Raw genomic sequence first — 21,473 nt, 5'->3', positions numbered from 1 at the left:
TCTATGTCACACATGAGCAGTATGCGCATCGGTGTCTGGGATCCTTTGCTCGTGGCCGTGGCGTGAGTGAGGCGGCAACACTGGCGGCTTCGTTCAAGGGGGCGGACGTGTGTACTGAGTGTTTTTGTATGACTCTCAAGTGTTGGGAACTACTACATGATCAATACCCCGCCGCACTTTCCACCCTCACCATGCATTCCTCCCCACCCTTTCCCCATCCAGCCAGTACGCTAATCCGCCTGTCATCGCCCTCCTGCATGTGCATTCCCTCGCTAACATCCGTGTCCGTAATGCCCCCCCTCCCCCCATGCAGTAGATGCCGCCACACCGTGCCACAGTAGTGAACCCGTCGTGCTCCCAAATAGGGTATAAGTGGGTTGATGGAGGACCTCTCGCCGTCGCTATGGTAACACTACAAACAAAGCTGCGTCAGCTGGCAAGTTCGCCCTCTCAGTGAAGGGACCACTCAGTCAGCATGGCTCCGCCGCCACCACCCGCTGTGGCGTCCTGTGTGCCCCGTCAGCCGCGTGAGGGCTGGTGGGTGAGGCGGGCCGCGGCGGGGCAGTTCTTGTAAAGCCTTCCTGAAGACGGGGTGTCAGGAGGTCTTTGAGAGCATATCACTGAGATACTTTTCCTTTATTTGGTTACTGTGAAAAGTGCCGTGAATTTGTAGCTGTCTGCCACGTGTCGCTCCAGAAATGTGTCAAGTCGCTTGGTTCATGATGAAACTTATGGGGATGGCGTGCAGAAAGGGAAAGATAACAATTTACTGTAATTTCAAGAGATAAATTATGTGTGTGACCAATAATATAACTGACAATCATCAACAACGTTTCCAAAGAGGTCCAGGAGGATGTAGTGGTATGCAATGAAGCTCATGTTTATCGTTGTGAGTCACATGACGTCATGAGCGAGTGGTGACCCAGCCTGGCGACGCGGTGTGACTCTGACCCTCAGTGGCCGTCTAGCAGTGTGCCCTGAGGGTTTGCACGGCACCATGCATCGCCGTGTGAAGCAAGTCGCGGCCGAGGAGCGCCACACCAACACGCCATCTGACCTTGTGAGTGAAGCTGTTCGGGGAGGCGGCGGGGTGGCAGGAGTAGATTTTTTTTCAAACTTTACTTGCCCAATTTTTAGCATTTCCGTCATGGCCTATTTGGAAACCTCTTTATAGTAGTGAGAGCTGTGTGCGTCACGCCGTCTGGTACTCAGTTGTTCACTTGTTAGAAGGTGGCAACCTGAGTAGTCTGTCGCGACTCAATACTCTGGCCCGTACTTAAAGTTCCGTGGACCAGAGGGCAATGCTCCTAGTGACGGGACAGCCCTCTTGGTTACGGGGAAGGGAAGGCCAGCGATCATACATACTGACGGGGTGGTGACAAAGGTATTTCAGACCGAAGTGTTTCTGTGGATTCATAACATAGTGTTATCATATGCTAATAATAGTTGTATATAGTCAAGAGTCACCCGTTGTTACCATAAAGTTATTAACGGCAGCATATAAAAGTAGAATTATTTTTGAATGGTTTGAGCAATGGAAAAATGTCACTGCGTTTTGTTCTTTTTTTCTGCTGTGCAAGAATCACAAAACTTTGTATCATGCGAAAAATCTTGGAGGACAAATTCGAGGGAATTTTTGTTAATCCGTTGTGGAAAAATGTATATTCCAACTCACCGGACGCCCGAATATTTTATTGTCATATTGGTCCAACCGTGACTGTATCGTCCACGCGTGCTGTGTTTTATAGTCCGGCGAGGCGACACGCGGGGACCAACGACAAAAATTCGTGTTTTTTGTGATACACACACACACACACACACACACACACACACACACACACACACACACACACACACACACACACACACACACACACACACACACACACACACACACACCTTTGACCTACTCTCATAAAATAAAATATTTTTCCAATCCAAAATAAGAATTCTTGTTGATGATCGATGTAATATAAATCCATTAGACTTTGTGACGTGTGTGTGTTTGTGTGTGTGTGAGAGAGAGAGAGAGAGAGAGAGAGAGAGAGAGAGAGAGAGAGAGAGAGAGAGAGAGAGAGAGAGAGAGAGAGAGAGAGAGAGAGAGAGAGAGAGAGAGAGAGAGAGAGAGAGAGAGAGAGAGAGAGAGAGAGAGAGAGAGAGAGAGAGAGAGAGAGAGAGAGAGAGAGAGAAGGCGTGCGTGTTTACAGTTTTCTCCCACAATTGTTGCGTCAGAGATCGAAAAAATATATTTCATAATCTTTTTCAGTTTTTTTTCAAGACGAAGAATAAGCACGATAAAATGAAGGCAGATCAAACAAACGAAGAGCATGAAACATTTAATCCACAAGGGCGCTTTCATTATTTCACAATTCTAAAATGTTTTACCTTTGGTTCTGCCCGTCAGCCACACACGTCACAATATCCCTTCACTGGCCCACACGAATATCCTCTTTGTTTCCTTGCTTTCCTCATCCCCTCGCCCTTGCACTTCTCTCCAACTTTCAGTGTTGCATGCCACGGTGACAGAAAACACGTGTATGTGGCCAGTCACCTGCGCCTCTCCGACGTCAAGCCAATGCGTCGTCATGAATATTTGACGAGCATGTCGATCTTGCACTGGCCAGGCCTGTATGGGAGGGAGGGGGAGGAGCAGTAAACAGAAGAGAGCGAGAGAGGAACATTGACGCACAGACTTCTAGTGTTTGTCGGTGTTTGTGCTTGTGTGTGCGTGCCTGCAAACGCGTGCCCGCTATCAACATGTATTCGTAACCGCGTGTAAATGACAATGTTATCACAGATCGTACCAAAATATAACTGTGTGCCGAGTATGTTTGCGTCTTGAGGTTTTATTGGAGAACAATGGGAGTTTCAGAGGGGGAGAGTGTGTTTCTTTGTTTAGGTGTGTGTGTGTGTGTGTGTGTGTGTGTGTGTGTGTGTGTGGGTGGGTGTGTGTGTGAGAGAGAGAGAGAGAGAGAGAGAGCGCGAGAGAGAGAGAGAGAGAGAGAGAGAGAGAGAGAGAGAGAGAGAGAGAGAGAGAGAGAGAGAGAGAGAGAGAGAGAGAGAGAGAGAGAGAGAGAGAGAGAGAGAGAGAGAGAGAGAGAGAGAGAGAGAGAGAGTAAAATAAATGTAGTGTGTGGGAGACAGGTGGGAAGGGTGGCAGGTGGGGGCTTATTATGTTCATGCGGGTGTTGCAGTAATACGGTGACCCACTCTGTGTGTACGTGTTATTAATGCGATGATCGGGACACCTGGTGGTAGGGAGGAACAGGAAGATAGGGAGGAATCCGTGGGAAGGGGGGGTAGAGGGAGGAAGGGAAGAAGGGTCACTAACCTGAGTAAGTATAAATAAAAAGAAGTGGAACGGTATTGGCAAGGAGTTTTTGTAGATTGTCTCTCTTGGGATTATCTACACGCAATATATTTTTACGCCAGAAGCAGACATGATACTATTTTAATATATGTAGTACTTTTGTCTCGAAGCTTTATGGCAGTTGTTATCTCTCGCTACCTCCTCAGTACTTTCATAATGATATCCTGCTTACTTACTTGCGGTCATACTATTTTTTTTTTCCGTGCGTTTCTAGTCTGAAGTAGTCTTACAGATATATCTTTCCTCTTGAAGCTTACTCTGTGGTGAATGTGTTAACTTCTTCCTTAATTCGATACTTTTTTTTTTTTTTTTTACAGCTACCTTCTTTTTCTCCCCTGCTGAATAAATCGCTTCTAGTAGACTGAAAATATAACGTAAGATACATCATTACGCAAAATGTTCAAGGACGTTCGTGTTCGCATGTAACGTCTTGATTTTCACGGCTATTGAAACAGGTTTTTTTATTTTTTTATTAGGAGGACCAGGCAGTTTTCACTATTTTTTTAGCTTGCGATTGCATTTGCACGGTGCATTTCTTTTTCTTTTTCTGTCCATTGCAACTTTTTTGTTTTTATACCGTGAGTTATTCCTGCAGCCTGTGGCGGGAATTTCGTTCCTAAAGGTCACAGGTGCATACAGATGGGCTGAAACAGAATGAATTGTAAGAGCCAAAAATAAATATATAAGTAAATTAAAATATACATCAAAAATGAAAATGGATGTATTAATATACACACACAGGGCAGGGATATTCATCGATGTGTATGGGTGAATAGATATATGGATAGATAGTTAGATAAATAGATAGATTGGGAAATAGATAGATAAATAGATACAGATACATTGATAGATGGATAGATAAACACAATTAAGTCGAGAGATAAATAAAGAGATAATTACCAACTGACTTATATATATATTTTTTTTATCAATTTTTCTGGAGCGGAAGGTATTGTGACGGGCCCTGCTGCTCGATGTAGAGGAGGTCACCGGGTCCAAGCGGAGGCAATGCTCAAGGATTTGTTTATTTCTCCTTATTTTTACGTCAGCCTTGGCCGACTATAACTAACCAACCTTCCATCCCTAGTCACTGCAACTAATGCTCACAAGCGATTCACTACATTCACTAAAGCAAAATAGTTTCCCGCCCGAAGATCAACACCAAATGCATCTTCGTTACTATTCCCAGACTCCGACCTAGAGACTCAGAAGCAGGAAGAAATTAGTTTTGTAAAAGCGACTGCCTGAGATATTCCTGCTGTCGCTATAACTCTCGTGACTATTCCTTGAGACTCAGAAGCAGGAAGAAGTGAATGAAGTAAAAGCGACTGCCTGAAATATTCCTGATGTCGCTATAATTCTCGTGACTATTCCCAGAGATTCAGAAGCAGGAAGAAGGGAATGAAGAAAAAGCGACTGCCTGAAATATTCCTTCTGTTGCTATAATTCTCGTGACTGATCATAGAGATTCAGAAGCAGGAAGAAGTGAATCATGTAAAAGCGACTGCCTGAAATATTCCTGCTGTCGCTATAATTCTCGTGACTATTCCCAGAGATTCAGAAGCAGGTAGAAGTGAATTATGTAAAAGCGACTGCCTGAGATATTCCTGCTGTCGCTATAATTCTTGTTGCATCTAGCCGTTACTTAGCACATAAGACACAAAAGGTGCTATATTTACAGCCTGGGATCACACGTTACTAAAAGGAAATCCAAGTCGAAGCATAGAAAAACTCTAGAAAAAAAAAAAACATAAATCACGCTCATTTATAAGAGAAGCGATTGTTTGAACCCGCTACAACCTATGAATGCATCCCAAGCTCCAATCGAGGGAATAACATGTATAGGCCAGTTCGACCACTAAGTTGGGTTACACTAAACACGAAGAAATAAACGGGTCTCTCTGACGGCTTGTGGAGGTAAATCATCAGTGGAATAGCATGCAGGAGTGACTCGCAAGACTGCTAGCTTATGATTTATGGCAGAAATTATAGCAGAAGTAGTTTGTGTGGTAGAAACCCACTGACACTGGTGGGTCCTGGTCGGCATGATAACAGAGAGTCGGGAGATTAAAAGATATAGCAACGGTATTATTGTCTTTGCTCGAAGGCTGTGTGTGTGGGGGGGGTGGGGGGGGGGGGAGAGAGAGAGAGAGAGAGAGAGAGAGAGAGAGAGAGAGAGAGAGAGAGAGAGAGAGAGAGAGAGAGAGAGAGAGAGAGAGAGAGAGAGAGAGAGAGAGAGAGAGAGAGAGAGAGAGAGAGAGAGAGAGAGAGAGAGAGAGAGAGAGTCTTATATCACAGACAGATGTAGCAACTATGAAAGACGGGGAGACAACGGAAACGGAAAAGGTCGGAAGGATAAGCAAGAGAGAAGAAGAGGAAGATGAAATGAAGGAAGTGTGGAAGAAGGAAAACAGTTGTAGGAGTTTGAAGACAGAAAAGAATGAAAGCAAGGAAGAAAGAGTAAAGGAGGAGGAAAGATAAATAGGGAGTAGAGAGCAGCGAGATGATGTAGTGTTGTCACGGAATCCAGACACGAGGCTCGATTACTGAACTTTTCAAGGGAGTGTCCTTTCATTAGAGACTCCAAGTGGAAAATGAGAGAAGAGGACGAAGTGGTGCTTCCACTCGAACTTTGTTCTTGGAAAGAGTAATGAAGGCAAGCGACACACCTTGTTTAGCCTTATTTACACAAAGAAGTTGCTTTCTCATGCTGTTGTTAGGCTTGCTTCTAAACATGGAACGACAAAAAAAGAATGTGAAGGGGAAAGGGCTGAGTACCAGTGACTTAGCATGGGAATAAATAGTTGAAAAGAAAGTAATCGCAAAGAAAATTCATAATGTTGAAAAAAAATCATTAGTTGCCAACAATAACAAAAAAGAAACACACTCCCTTCAAGCAAGAAAAGATTTAAGAAACAAGGAGTAAAATAAACTTGAACAGAGTAAAGAAACACTAAAGAAACACTCAAAAATAATAGACGATACATACCGATCCAGTTGTGTTATGACTTAATTTGACAGAATCAGGTTCTATGAATGACCAATGATGTCAGCCGAAATTCTCCCCCAGACTTTGCTCAGAATTTTCCGATAGTAACATATACTTCGAAAACTGCAATTATTGTCGAAATATGGCAAGAACATGAGGGTAAATAAGGTCAACTTTTAACGTAATCGACCAAGGTAGTGGAGTAAAACGTCGGTCAAGGCTTTCCGCCCCTTCTGTAATTCGCGCCGAATTGGATACTTGCATAGCTAAAATTGCTTGTTACTGCGATGTTTTGAAGAGCTTGAATCCTTTTAAAAGTCAATGCGGGGGGCGTACTACAGTTACCTATTATTAAGTGTTTTAGACAATTTGCGGTCAAAGAACAGGAAGGAAGAAGTCCAGTATCTTGGCTTGGTTTTCTAAACATTATTAAAATGCGCAAAGTCTCTGGCCATTTTAATTTAAAGTTGATTAGTCGATTATACGCTTGGCTTCAACAGTAACATGACTTAACGAGGTCCAAATGCTGCAGGAGTCCGTTCATGTCTGTTACATAATTCTTTAGATAATATTTACTCCCAGTGTAATTTTTGTTTCCGCACCAAACTTTTATGTGTTATTACGACGATGAACGGCAAGCGCTTCCTCTTCGTTCAATATTTGTTGATTTTTTTTCTTCCGCAAAGTCGCTCGCTGTGAGTTCTTTTCTCATAGTGTATGTAGCTGAGACCTCCGGGAAGACACTACTTTCCGGGTGCCACATCCTTACCATCAACTTCCTTGAACATTTTTTACTCTGCCGTTGTGTCAAGTACAGGAAGGAGAGTTTTTTGTTTTTACTTCTAAATACATCTTTCCCATTTCGCCGCTCGCGACTCTTGAATACGGATTGCAGCAAGATTCTATACCTATGTATTGTGTGCTATTTTCTCTCTCTCTCTCTCTGTGTGTGTGTGTGTCTATATATATATATATATATATATATATATATATATATATATATATATATATATATATATATATATGTGTGTGTGTGTGTGTGTGTGTGTGATAGCATGTGGGTCGTCTTGGGCCACTCAGCGGTGACTGAAAATCCCTGCTTGTAGCGTTGGTCAGGACTCGAACCCGACTACTCCTGGACGCCGAGCCTGCACGTTAACCACTTAGCCACCGCCTCCCATTGCGTGTGTGTGTGTGTGTGACACAGCTGCTTTGTTTTGGTTGCACCATGCTATTTAAGGTATGACAGTATAGGAACCCGGGTGTCCAAAATCGTTGCGTCAGCGCGCTGACCGCTCGGCTACAGCTTATATATATATATATATATATATATATATATATATATATATATATATATATATATATATATATATATATATATATATATATATATATATATATATATATATATATATATTTGCCGATGCCCACTCAAGGATCAAAGAATCACAAGAAAACTCTGCCGCTCTCGCATATTAATGCAGCGTTAGAATTTTCTCGTGGCGTAATCATGCATGCTAAGCGATGATGGCAATGTACGTACATGCAATATGATCATCGGATGTGTTGAATTTAATGAGCCCAGACTTTGCTTGGCAAATACATGTTAAGCAGAGGAAGTGAAACAGGAAGGGATACAAGATTTAGGAATAATAATCATGTATCAAGGAAGGATGTATTTATTTTTGTACTGGCGAATTTTATATTAATAAGATTAGATATTTGAATACTTAAATTATTTTCTTTCCTTTCAAATCACATCTTGTCTCAGTCTGTCCTTGATGTACCAAATTTAATGAAAGAAATATAGCTTGAAATGTAAAAAAAAAAAATAATAAATAAAGTGGTGAGCCATTTATTGTCATCGTCATCTTCAGTTAGTTTTCCCTCGTTTAAGAAGTTTAGCAAGCCTGTATAGGGAATAATAAAGTGGAGGAAATGATGAACAAGGAATGAAGTACTTCATGAATAGAGAAAAAAATGAAAAGTATTATCCCTGAAATTTTGAAAGCAGGACACAAAAGGTAACAAGGTAGCACCTCTCCTGGCATAGCATCCCGCCAAACCGGAAAATGGAATTTATACTAAGATCAAATTAGAGGAAGCAGGTTAAGAGTGGCAGGAAGTTCGTAGATACTTCTACCACTACTAATGGGAATGCTTTAGTGCTGCTGCCAGTACTGCTGCTGCCCCCGCTAATACTAATGCTACGAACTAAGTAGCTTCCACTTCTCCCACCCCTGCCATTACTGTTGTGGCCACTGCTGATGCTGCTATTACTCTTACCGCCATTCCTTTTACTAACTTTTTGATCACACTAATGGAGAACAATTTGGAGATGTACAAAACAACTATCTAGCATCAGTGAACTTTAAAATTTGAAATCCTTTGGAGTGATACGAAACACTGTCGTCTGGCCAAGTATAAAAATAGCTGGAAAATCAAAACTACCGCTTCTTTTTTTTCTTTTTTGCGACTAACAGAAATAAATATGAAACCGGTCTTATAAAGTTTAATGTCTTTTTAATATATTTGGCCTTGACCTTGCTCTGTCGCCCCTTGCCTTCCACCCTCTTCCTTTTACTTTCCTTCCTCCTTCCCCTCGTATATAATCTTTTCGCTTGTTACAAGAGTTGTGCTGCGAGCTCCCCCTGTCTTGATGATACACCGGCTCCAAAAAAATGCGAAAATTGTATTAATGACAAGCTGACGTCTTCCTGTCCAGCCCTTGCGTCACCCCCACGGAGAGAGAGAGAGAGAGAGAGAGAGAGAGAGAGAGAGAGAGAGAGAGAGAGAGAGAGAGAGAGAGAGAGAGAGAGAGAGAGAGAGAGAGAGAGAGAGAGACACAGACACAGACACAGAGACAGAGACAGAGACAGAGAGAGAGAGAGAGAGAGAGAGAGAGAGAGAGAGAGAGAGAGAGAGAGAGAGAGAGAGAGAGAGAGAGAGAGAGAGAGAGAATTACCTTGTCAGATAATGGTACGAAGTTGAATAATCTAACCCCGTGTAAGCTGTATATAATATTCTAAATTTCTTACTTCTATATATTTTTCTGGTACGGTAATATAGTAAAAGCGGTAATTTCATCCATGTCTGCTGTATTATTTTGCCAATTTTGTCTGTTTATTACGTGTATCCAAATCCTATTTTCTTTTAGTCAAGCTGATGCCGTTCACATTATTTTCCCACATCAGGATTTACAGCAGAACAAAGCATCGACTTGGCCACCTCTTCCATTCCCCTTCCTCCCTGCATTACCACGTCCATCCTCTCCTTCCCTTTTCTCTTCTGGCTTCCCCTGCTCCTCCTCTTCCTCCTCCTCATCAGGGAAGGAACTGACGACAACAAAGGGACTGAGGGAGTTGCTAATCGATTCTATTTTTTGCCTTATGGGAAGCAATTATCGCATATTTATGAGACATTTTCTTTATTTTGCCTCGCTTCCCTACATCGCACTCTTCCTCCCCTCTACCTCACCTCAGACACGCCACTCACCTTCGTCACGCCCCTCATCTTCCCTCCTTCCACTCTCACCACGCCCCTCACCTTCCCTCCTCCCACTCTCACCACGCCTTCACCTTCCCTCCTCCCACTCTCACCACGCCCTTCACCTTCCCTCCTTCCACTCTCACCACGCCCCTCACCTTCCCTCCTCCCACTCTCACCACGCCCCTCACCTTCCCTCCTCCCACTCTCACCACGCCCCTCACCTTCCCTCCTCCCACTCTCACCACGCCCTCACCTTCCCTCCTCCCACTCTCACCACGCCCCTCACCTTCCCTCCTCCCACTCTCACCACGCCCCTCACCTTCCCTCCTCCCACTCTCACCACGCCCCTCACCTTCCCTCCTCCCACTCTCACCACGCCCCTCACCTTCCCTCCTCCCACTCTCACCACGCCCTTCACCTTCCCTCCTCCCACACTCACCACGCCCTCACCTTCCTCCTCCCACTCTCACCACGCCTCACCTTCCCTCCTCCCACTCTCACCACGCCCTCACCTTCCCTCCTCCCCCACTCACCACGCCCCTCACCTTCCCTCCTCCCACTCTCACCACGCCCCTCACCTTCCCTCCTCCCACTCTCACCACGCCCCTCACCTTCCCTCCTCCACTCTCACCACGCCCTCACCATCCCTCCTCCCACTCTCACCACGCCCCTCACCTTCCCTCCTCCCTCTCACCACGCCCTCACCTTCCCTCCTCCCACTCTCACCACGCCCTCACCTTCCCTCCTCCCACTCACCACGCCCTCACCTTCCCTCCTCCCACTCTCACCACGCCCCTCACCTTCCTCCTCCCACTCACCACGCCCTCACCTTCCCTCCTCCACCTCACCACGCCCCTCACCTCCTCCCCTCTCACCACGCCCTTCACCTTCCCTCCTCCCACTCTCACCACGCCCCCACCTCCCTCCTCCCATTCTCACCACGCCCTCACCTTCCCTCCTCCCACTCACCACGCCCCTCACCTTCCCTCCTCCCACTCTCACCACGCCCCTCACCTTCCCTCCTCCCACTCTCACCACGCCCCTCACCTACCCTCCACCCACTCTCACCACCCCCCACACCTTCCCTCCCACTCACCACGCCCTCACCTTCCCTCCTCCCACTCTCACCACGCCCCTCACCTTCCCTCCTCCCACTCTCACCACGCCCTCACCTTCCTCCTCCCACTCTCACCACGCCCCTCACCTTCCCTCCTCCCATTCTCACCACGCCCCTCACCTTCCCTCCTCCCACTCTCACCACGCCCTTCTCCTTCCCTCCTCCCACTCTCACCACGCCCCTCACCTTCCTCCCACTCTCACCACGCCCCTCACCTTCCCTCCTCCCACTCTCACCACGCCCCTCACCTTCCCTCCTTCCACTCTCACCACGCCCCTCACCTTCCCTCCTCCCACTCTCACCACGCCCCTCACCGTCCCTCGTCCCACCTCACCACGCCCCTCACCTTCCCTCCTCCCACTCTCACCACGCCCCTCACCTTCCCTCCTCCCACTCTCACCACGCCCCTCACCTTCCCTCCTTCCACTCACCACGCCCTCACCTTCCTCCCTCCCACTCTCACCACGCCCCTCACCTTCCCTCCTCCCACTCACCACGCCCTCACCTTCCCTCCTTCCACTCTCACCACGCCCGTCACCTTCACTCCTTCCACTCTCACCACGCCCTCACCTTCCCTCCTCCCACTCTCACCACGCACCTCACCTTCACTCCTTCCACTCTCACCACGCCCGTCACCTTCCCTCCTTCCACTCTCACCACGCCCTTCACCTTCCCTCCTCCCACTCTCACCACGCCCCTCACCTTCCCTCCTTCCACTCTCACCACGCCCATCACCTTCCCTCCTCCCACTCACCACGCCCTCACCTTCCCTCCTCCTCCCACCTCACCACGCCCTCACCTTCCCTCCTCCCACTCTCACCACACCCTTCACCTTCCTCCTCCCACCTCACCACGCCCCCACCTTCCCTCCTCCCACTCTCACCACGCCCTTCACCTTCCCTCCTCCCACTCTCACCACGCCCTCACCTTCCCTCCTTCCACTCTCACCACGCCCTCACCTTCCCTCCTCCCACCTCACCACGCCCCTCACCTTCCCTCCTCCTCTTTCACCACGCCCTTCACCTTCCCTCCTCCCACTCTCACCACGCCCCTCACCTTCCCTCCTTCCACTCTCACCACGCCCCTCACCTTCCCTCCTCCCACTATCACCACGCCCCTCACCTTCCCTCCTTCCACTCTCACCACGCCCCTCACCTTACCTCCTCCCACCTCACCACGCCCCTCACCTTCCCTCCTTCCACTCACCACGCCCTCACCTTCCCTCCTTCCACTCACCACGCCCCTCACCTTCCTCCTCCCACTCTCACCACGCCCTCACCTTCCCTCCTTCCACTCACCACGCCCCTCACCTTCCCTCCTCCCACTATCACCACGCCCCTCACCTTCCCTCCTACCACTCTCACCACGCCCCTCACCTTCCCTCCTCCCACTATCACCAAGCCCCTCACCTTCCCTCCTCCCACTCTCACCACGCCCCTCACCTTCCTCATAATGTTTCTGCAACTCCCTCATGACACTGACTTAGTTACGTAATTATACCTCTTTCCGTATGAGAATGAGACAATCACGTTAATATTACTGGTGGTATGGCAGGTAGATATAATAGGTACTGGTGGATGTTAAAGATTCTACCAAGATAAGTGCACATTTTCATTAATTTGCATTTTGATTGCTTCCTGATAAGATGCAGGTCATTCTCCACGCATGTGAAAAAAAGATGAATTGATGGCCTAAATAGATAAATGGATATTGATACATTGTTAAACCGGCAATGTCGAAGACAGATAGTTTGGTAAATAGACAAGCATATGGATAGATAATTATAGATTGCTAAATAAGTAGACATAAACAAATAGCTTTGAATATATAGATACAGATATGTTTATGTAATTATGGTGTGTGTGTGTGTGTGTGTGTGTGTGTGTGTGTGTGTGTGTGTGTGTGTGTGTGTGTGTGTGTCTGTCTGTCTGTGTGCCCCTAACTAGACAAGCCATAGTGTTGCAGTAATATCTCTATTTTTTCTTATAAAAACTATATTACTGTTCCTTGGACGTTGTCTTAGACAGAGAGAGAGAGAGAGAGAGAGAGAGAGAGAGAGAGAGAGAGAGAGAGAGAGAGAGAGCGAGAGAGAGAGAAGAGAGAGAGAATCAGTATTTTTTGTATGTTACGTAAGACTCTCTCTCTCTCTCTCTCTCTCTCTCTCTCTCTCTCTCTCTCTCTCTCTCTCTCTCTCTCTCTCCACTACCTTCCTTTCTTCCACCCAACCCATCCTACCTCCCATCCACCCTCATCCACCATCCACCCATCCCTTCATTTTCTCTTTTCAGGGGCCTCTAGGACATAATCTATACATTATATACAAAATGGGGCTGTAAATTCGTCTAGGCGGTGTGATTACGAAGAATTGCGAGGCAGCTCCAGAACTTGCTGCGTAAAAATTAATCTGAAACACATTGTTGCTTTTATACGAGTGAAAATTAGGCAAAGCTCGTCCTATTATTTATTACGACTGATATTACTGCGCACGGCCGAGGCTCTATACGATGATTTATACGCACGAGGCGCTTTCAGGGGCCGCTTTGTAAGGGATTAGTGTTTTCCGGTTCATCTTATTGTTTTCTTGCGTTTTCCCGCCGCTTCAGAGAGAGAGAGAGAGAGAGAGAGAGAGAGAGAGAGAGAGAGAGAGAGAGAAACTTACATCCAGTTAGATACACAAGCAGATAAGCAAAGACAGACAAATACAGACAAAGATAGACAAACATGGAGAAAATTTGACATATAGACGTATAGAAAGGCACATATATAAAGGGACTAACATATTAACACATACGGATAGATAAATAGATAGATAGGTAGATAGACATTGATAGATTTATAAATATTGATAGAAAGACAGACAAACAGACATAAATAGAAAGTTATCGTATTTACCGCAGCAGCTTAATCCGAACATCGACTTGTGTATACCATTCCGCATGACAAACAGTTCAATATCTTCCGGGAGGCGTTTCTTTGGCTCGTAAACACTTCCTCCTCCCCGCCTAAGGTTCTCCTGCGCGGGGCGATTGGATGGCTCTTCGTGTCACAAACTGGCCCTTGTTGAATATTTTATTTTCATATATGGTTTATTGGTTTGGCACACGCTCTGCCTCACATTCCTTCTCTTCGCTGTATGATACTCCCTTGGGCCTCTACTCCCACATGTTGCTGTAATCACATGGTAAAGATGATATCGCCAACACCACCACAATCAATACTGAAATCTATCCTCAACATTCCACCACCACCAGTATAAGACTCGCAAGCCACCATTACTAATACCGCAACCGCTTTGCCACTACCCCCACCCCCACCCCTTCCATCACGGCCGTCAGTTCACTATGAACCCATCAATACCTCGTCCCACGTGAGAGAGAGAGAGAGAGAGAGAGAGAGAGAGAGAGAGAGAGAGAGAGAGAGAGAGAGAGAGAGAGAGAGAGAGAGAGAGAGAGAGAGAGTCATTGGCGTCATTATCAGTAACACTCTTTAAATGAGTGAGCAATGTTCTGCGGCGAGTAAAAAAGCTAATATGATGTTGGGATTAATCTCAAGAAACTTTGATTATAAATCACCCGAACTTATGAAGAGATTACATTTAGCATTTGTAAGACCACACCTAGAATACGCCGTTCAGTTTTGGTCACCGAATTATATCAAAGATCAAGTTTTGCTAGAAAAGATACAGCGACGAGCAACCAAACAAATTCCAGCGCTCCGAAACTTGTCATATGACGAACGTTTAAAGCGTTTAGATATGTTTTCCTTAGAAAAGCGAAGGGTAAGAGGGGACTTTATTGAAATGTTCAAAATCCTTATTACATTCGAAAACATTAAGCCAGATAGTCTATTTCAGAGAGACACCAACACAATAACACGCAGCAACGGTATGATGTTAAAGGGAAACCGACGTAACGCACTGGCGCGCATAAGTTTTTTCAGTAATAGAGTCGTCGATCACTGGAATAGACTCCCACCGTCAGTAGTTAGCGCACAGAGTATTAATAGCTTCAAGTTTTCATTGGATAACTACTTCAGGGATATAAGATTATACAGACCATTTTTCGTATGTTTCAGGCAGACTGCAGCACAACTTCAACCTGAAGCCATATTGTTTTCCCCCACAGCTTAGATTACAAGTAGCGTAAGTTATCAACAGAGTAAAGAAAAAAAAATTAATGTTCGCAACATACATCTGCTGAGTGAGGTGTGGAAACAGTAAGGTTAACATGATACTGGAGAGTACACCCGTACCGAAGGTAAACGAGGATCAAGCCTCTACCTGTAATCCCTGAAACTACATCTCACCCCATCGTGAGGAGTCCAATTAAATACTAGCTTTTATAATGTTTTAAAAGAATCAACGACATACACTGTTTACTGACCCTTTTTCGTATGTGTCAGGCAGACTGCAGCACGACTACAACCTAATGGCATGTTATTTTCCTCCACAGCTTAGGTCAGTAGCGTAAGTTAAGGGTAGTAATTTCCTCTTATTTCTCTCTTTAATGTAAAAATTTCCATGTCTCTTTCTTCCTTAAAGGCACATGGTGTTCTCTTTTAACTATTTCCTGCCGGCACGTTGCCGGAGGGAGAGGTGGGTGGAGAGGAGCCTTCATCTATTCTGTCCTGTCCTACCACACGTAGATTACTAGTAGTAGCGGTAGTAAACAGACACCCTCGCCTTAGACCGACAGGTCTTCTGGTGTCTGTTCTTCCTATGTATTCCTATGTATTGCTCTACCCTTGTCCTCCACCTTCAGCCCAACCAACTACTTCGTGATCATCTTAATATTCACAACACGCAGTTTGGCTTCTACGCAATTCCTGCTGCACTTATGCCACAGCTAACGTGGATAAGAACACACCACTCGTCCAGTCTTATGACAGCCGGGCAGAACTATAATTCCTCGACATATTTAGGTCACAGGCCCAGCTTCCTAGAATATCCTACCCGTCGGAGTTAAAAATACTTAGGTTGTGTGCGTCTCGGAGTGTTGGCAAACAGATCACAAGCTTATCCCACTCCGTCTTGTGCTGGGCCGAGAGCTGGTGTTGCATGATCCCCGGCACTTAATTTTAACTCCGCTTCCTGCGCCCAGAAACTCACTTGCCTTCCCACGTTAAACCTCTTTCCACAGGGCACATCTTATTTGTATTTTCCCTCGGCTACCTCATGATATTGGGCCTTTTACATCTTTCTTTATATCATTGACCGTTCATTTCCTTCACATTCTCTTCACCTACGTGGATTTGCACTAAACTATTTCAGTACCTAGTAATATATTATCAGCTTGGGCCTCACTAGGTCAGTGGTACGATTCCCATTCCAGACCTTTATCTGCTAATGTTCCCCCTCCTCTCCCCCCTTGCACTCCTTGTCCCTTTCCTTCACGTGATACTAGATTTAGATCTATTCCCCCCTTCCTTCTCTTCTGTCTTCCTCACGCCAAGCCATCTCTCCCTTCCCTCCCTCCAATCGCTCACCCTCCCTCCCCGTAGCGTGTTAGGACAAATGAGCAACGTGACGCCGGACGCGATCAATATGAAAGAATTACAAGGCGGTCGAGGGATCTTATCATAGCACTCAAGAGATGATGAGTCTTTATCCTGTTCAGACGGATTTTCTTATATTGCTCTTGCCCTCTCCTTCCAGCTATCCTGATATAGTGCCCCCCCCCCCTCTCCTCCTTTTTTCAAATTGATCTCGTGTCAACAATGATATGATCAGTCTCTTCAGTACAGATTGGTCTTATCAAGTCACCATTGATAGGTTGGTCTCCTTTTAAGTCAGGTCTTATCATGTCTCCCGTGTTTTTACTTTTTTTCATCAGTTCAGATCTAAGCATGTCACCCTTACTATAATAAAACTCTCTCGTACAGTTGGATCTTATCATGTTAACTTTGCCATGAAGAGTCTCCCTTCAGCTCGGGTTACCCCCTCCCTCTCCTTCCAGTTATCGGAGCTCCACGTCTACATCCTGCCGCAAAGCAAATGGATCCCCTTCAGGAGGCTGGCCAGAAACACGGTGGTCGAGGAAACCGTGTCGGCGGGCTTCATCAGGGTCCCCCACGACATGACCCTGACTGACCTGAGGCAAGAACTCCGCGGTCAGCTGATAGACGATGACCTGCCCGAGCACTTCGTTTACATCAAGTGTGTCGGCAGGAACTTTACACAGGTAAGACGTTAGATATCTGAGTGAGAGGGCTGAGAATTTATTTTAAAGTTTAATTTGTGGCATGAGCACTTCTTTACGTCTGTTTACTGCTATCACTTAGTTGTAGTAATGTTAGCTGCAGCAGTAATATTAGCAGCAGCAGCAACATTATTATTATTATTATTATTATTATTATTATTATTATTATTATTATTATTATTATTATTATTATTATTATTATTATTATTATTATTATTATTATTATTATGTGTAGTAGTAGTAGTAGTAGTAGTAGTAGTAGTAGTAGTAGTAGTAGTAGTAGTAATAAACATGGGTGGAGGTATCATTTATGTAGTAGAAAAAAAAGTAATAGTAGTAGTAGTAGCAGTAGTAGTAGCAGTAGTAGTAGTAGTAGTAGTAGTACCAGTAGTAGCAGTAATAGCAGTAGTAGTAGTAGTAGTAGTAGTAGTAGTAGTAGTAGTAGTAACATCATTTTCGTTAACATCATTACGATTCATTATCATTAGTATCTTTATCAGCGTCATCACTATCGTCATCATATATCTCCCTCTATTACTCTGATTTATGTAATAATAATGTCGAAGATACCCCTACAGCAGAGCAAGACACAAACGATAGAAAACGGTAAAGAAAAGGGAGACTGACAAAACATTGAAAGCTGTTGTAGAAAACCGCTCACAAGAGGGAAACTTAGGAAAACTACAGCCAATATAGATATCACTAGTTTTTTTCTTTGTTTTCCCATTTATATGAAGTGTCAAAACACATGAAAAATCAAGCTGTCCAATTTTATGTAATTCACATTATAAAGTAACAATATGAAATATTTTTGAGTTTACTACTATTCAAAATCTTAGTTTTTTTTCTACTTTTAAACCTGATTTACATTTGATAATCTGTAAGTGATGGAAGCCGTCGAAATCCTTATTTATCTTGGCTTATGCAAAATACTGGAACTTAATTAATAATCAGCAATTTTTGCTTATTTTTCAATTAAATAATCCTATGAGTGCGTTTTACAGTGTACCTGTTCAATGCAGATTGAGTTTCGTGTTCCATGCCTTTCAGTGTCTCACCTCACTTGCCTCCGTCCCTACACTTACCTTCCTCCCTACCCTCCTGTAACTTCCCGTCTCGCTTTCCCTCTCCTCTCTACCTTATTTTCCCTTTCCGTCCTTCCCTGCTTGTCATCAATGGTCACTATCCGCCTTCCCCTCCCACCCCGTCCTCCCCCGACTGTCACCACCGCCTCGCCGCCCCACAGGTCAAGCCCCGCCAGGAGTATGTGGTCAAAGTCAAGAACTTTCTTCCGCCTCAAGCCGATGAGCCTGAGATCCACATCCTGGAGATCAGTGAAGAGCTGCTGAGGTACGCGCCGAGCCTCTCCAACCTGATAGCCTCCGACAATGAGATGTCAGACTCGCACGGCGCCAACTCAAGGCTCTCCTCAAGACTCCAACACTTCGAGCTGTTCCAGAGACACGGGAACAACCTGAAGCCCGAAGATGCCGAGAGGAGTCAGGGCGGGGACAGTGACGGAGGTAGGTTCGCTTAGTGAGTGGGTTTTGAGTTTGACTTGGATTGTTTGTTGTCCTCGTGGTTGCGAAAGCGTGCATGCGAACTGAGGCACAGAAGGAGCGATAAAGGAATGAAGAACTGTAGTTTGGTTGAAAGCTGACAGCGCCATTACTACATACCCCAATAAATCAATCAGTCAATAATTGAAAGGTGACATAAAATAAAATAATCGGGAAAGTTGCAGCAATGGTAAAATTATACCAAACATATACAAAAGACAAAGTAAACGTAGAGCTAAAAAGCAGGGACACAAAATAATCACTAATTATTGATATAAAAATACTAATACAAATACTAATATCTAATCATTGAGCTAAATACAACGTGCGCCATGATTGTCTGCATGGCGGGATTAATTAAACTGTTTCAAGTGGCGGTCGCGGGGCGGCGTGAGGCCAGATCGCAGGTTGGGGAGAGGGTGGAGTTTTATTTTACCTGAAGGAGTAATTATCTTGAAGGCTCTTGCTCCTACCTGTAATTAAGTTATTACTACCAGGAGGTAAGCTGTTAGGCTTGAGCAAGTTCATGTTTGTGTGTGTGTGTGTGTGTGTGTGTGTGTGTGTGTGTGTGTGTGTGTGTGTGTGCAAAAGTTCATGTTGTTCTAGTGTTTTTCATTCATTTTCCTCAAATTGGCCAAACATTTACTCAATATTACTACACTTTACTCTCTACAAAACTAAATTACTCCCCATTAGTGCATTTTAACAATACCAGCAAAGGCTTTTTTTTCCGTAGTGCTTGCATGTCGAAGTATTCAAAGTATGTAGCAGTATTCGTACACATCTAAATACATTTTTTCCATCTGCATTTTTTTTTACAGGTGGAAAAAAAAATTCACGCCAAAATGTAAACCCTTGGCAAAGAGGCTTTTCTGCTGTAAGTCATTAATCGAATACCTTTCCCTTCACAGGCTACGATGGGGGACAAGGGGGTAGAGGGTGGGGACAAAGCCATGGGGGGAGGAGGTGGTTGGTGCCGGAGGACAGGTGGGGACGCTAGAGATGGAGGAGGAGCCACCGTGGAGTGGTAACGGCGAGTGCTGCTGCAGTGGACAGGAGAGGAGACGGACAGAGTGACGGGGGACAACAGACAAGGACGGACTGCTGACGGGGAGTTAGAGACGGAGAGTGACCGAGGGGAGGTAATCGTGATAGACGGGACGGAGGTGCTTATAATAGACAGGGGAACCGGCGAGGGACGGAAGGAAAGGATGCACATGGCTAAGTTGGCAGAGGAGAGAAGAGCAAGCGGTGAGAGGAGCTTGTTGATTCGTGAACATGGCATGGATATGACAAGTGACGACCTGGAGGAAGCAGGGCGTTGAGCAACCGAAGGAAAACTGGCCACAAAAGAAAGGGGAGGACTTGGTAAACGACAGAGACATCCTGAGTAGTGACAGTCTCAGTGACGGGAACACCGAGGCAAACAGGCAGGTCAGGAGCAAAGGGAGTAGGGTGAAGCAAGATGAAGGAAAAAGCAAAACGAAGGAAGAACAAAGCAGTATGACAAGGGAAGATACAGGAAGCACAAAAACGAAGGAAGAGGAAAGAAAAAATAAAGTAAAGAAGAAAGAAGGAGTGGTTAGAAAGGATAAACCAGGAACGGAAGTAAAAGATGCACAAAGGAAAGGAGACAGCCGTAAATAAAGCCAGAGAGACTGATAAAGGCTAGAGAGAAGGGACGAGCACAGGAGCTTCAGGTTCAGAAGAGAGAACAACTTTATCGAGAGAAAGTGGAGGAAAGAGACCTGAAGGACGACAGAGAGGTAAACTGGCCAGGAAGGAAGCACTGCAAGGTCACGACGAGGCAGATGTAGGAGAAAAGACAAAGAAGGAGAGCAACCATGCTGATGGCGTTAATAACAAAATGAGACCACTACTAATGAAGCTTTACATTCCAGTGGTGCACCTGATAAAAGTCACAACGAACAGGATAAATCCCACGCCAACGAAGATCACGGAAGGGAGGAGAGGACGAGAGAGACAGTGGTACAAGAAACGGGAAGCCACACGCCGCTAGAGATGGAGAAACTGGCGAGGCAGGAAACGGAACACATGTCAGACAGTCTCGAGGCGGTTCAAACAGACGCAGGGAAGGTTATAGAAGTGGAGATGATGCTAATGGAGATAGTTCTAAATATCCTGATGGAGAAAGGGGCGGACGAGATCTTACCAGACAAGATAGCGCCTTGACGGACCAAGAAGGGACACTGACGGATGGAAGTGACTCAAGAGAAGGAAGAGATTTGCAATACACTGCAGACGATGAGAGAACCGACAGGAATACTGGAACTGGAGGAAGAAGCCGAGGAGAAGAAAAGGGAAGAGGTAAAAGTAGAGGCGGAAAGCAAGCACGAAGGCAAGGAAGAGACGTTAGAAAAAGAAGTAAAGAAGGAGAGGAGGATATCGCGGAAGGAGACGAGGCAAACGAGAAAGAAAGTCTCCAGAAAAATACAGGAGAGGAAGAAGTGGCCGGAGAAGGAATAGATGGAGACAGGAAAGCAGAAAATGAAGGGAACGATGGAGACACAGGAAGAAATGCAGGAGGAGAGCTTGAAGATAACGAAGAAGAAATGGAAGGAGGAGAAGCAGGGACGGGAAGGAAAAAAGAAATCGTGGGAGGACAAGGAGAAGGAGGAGGTCGAGGAAGAGGAAAAAAACTTCGAGGACGAGGAAGAGGGCAAGGAGGAGGACGAAGAGGAGGAGGAGGAGCAAACAAAAATGAAGGAAGAAGAGGAGAAGGAGGAGGAGA

At 45.6% G+C, this 21,473-nt stretch overlaps 1 protein-coding gene across 1 annotated transcript; it reads left to right on the top strand.

Moving 5' to 3' along the window:
- Positions 1-552: 552 nt before the first annotated feature.
- LOC127003140 (spermatogenesis-associated protein 1-like) lies at positions 553-19,721 on the top strand. Its single transcript, XM_050869541.1, has 4 exons — positions 553-1,060; positions 16,920-17,144; positions 18,409-18,685; positions 19,633-19,721. Exons 1-4 carry the CDS (start codon positions 998-1,000, stop codon positions 19,719-19,721), a joined length of 654 nt encoding a protein of 217 aa, XP_050725498.1. The 5' UTR covers positions 553-997.
- The last annotated feature ends 1,752 nt before the right edge of the window (positions 19,722-21,473 follow it).

This window comes from Eriocheir sinensis, chromosome 3 (genome assembly GCF_024679095.1).
Source record: "Eriocheir sinensis breed Jianghai 21 chromosome 3, ASM2467909v1, whole genome shotgun sequence".
In the NCBI taxonomy this organism is placed as follows: Eukaryota; Metazoa; Arthropoda; class Malacostraca; order Decapoda; family Varunidae; genus Eriocheir; species Eriocheir sinensis.
The sequence above is the reverse complement of the archived record's forward strand: the minus strand, read 5'-3'. Positions and strand labels throughout refer to the sequence as shown.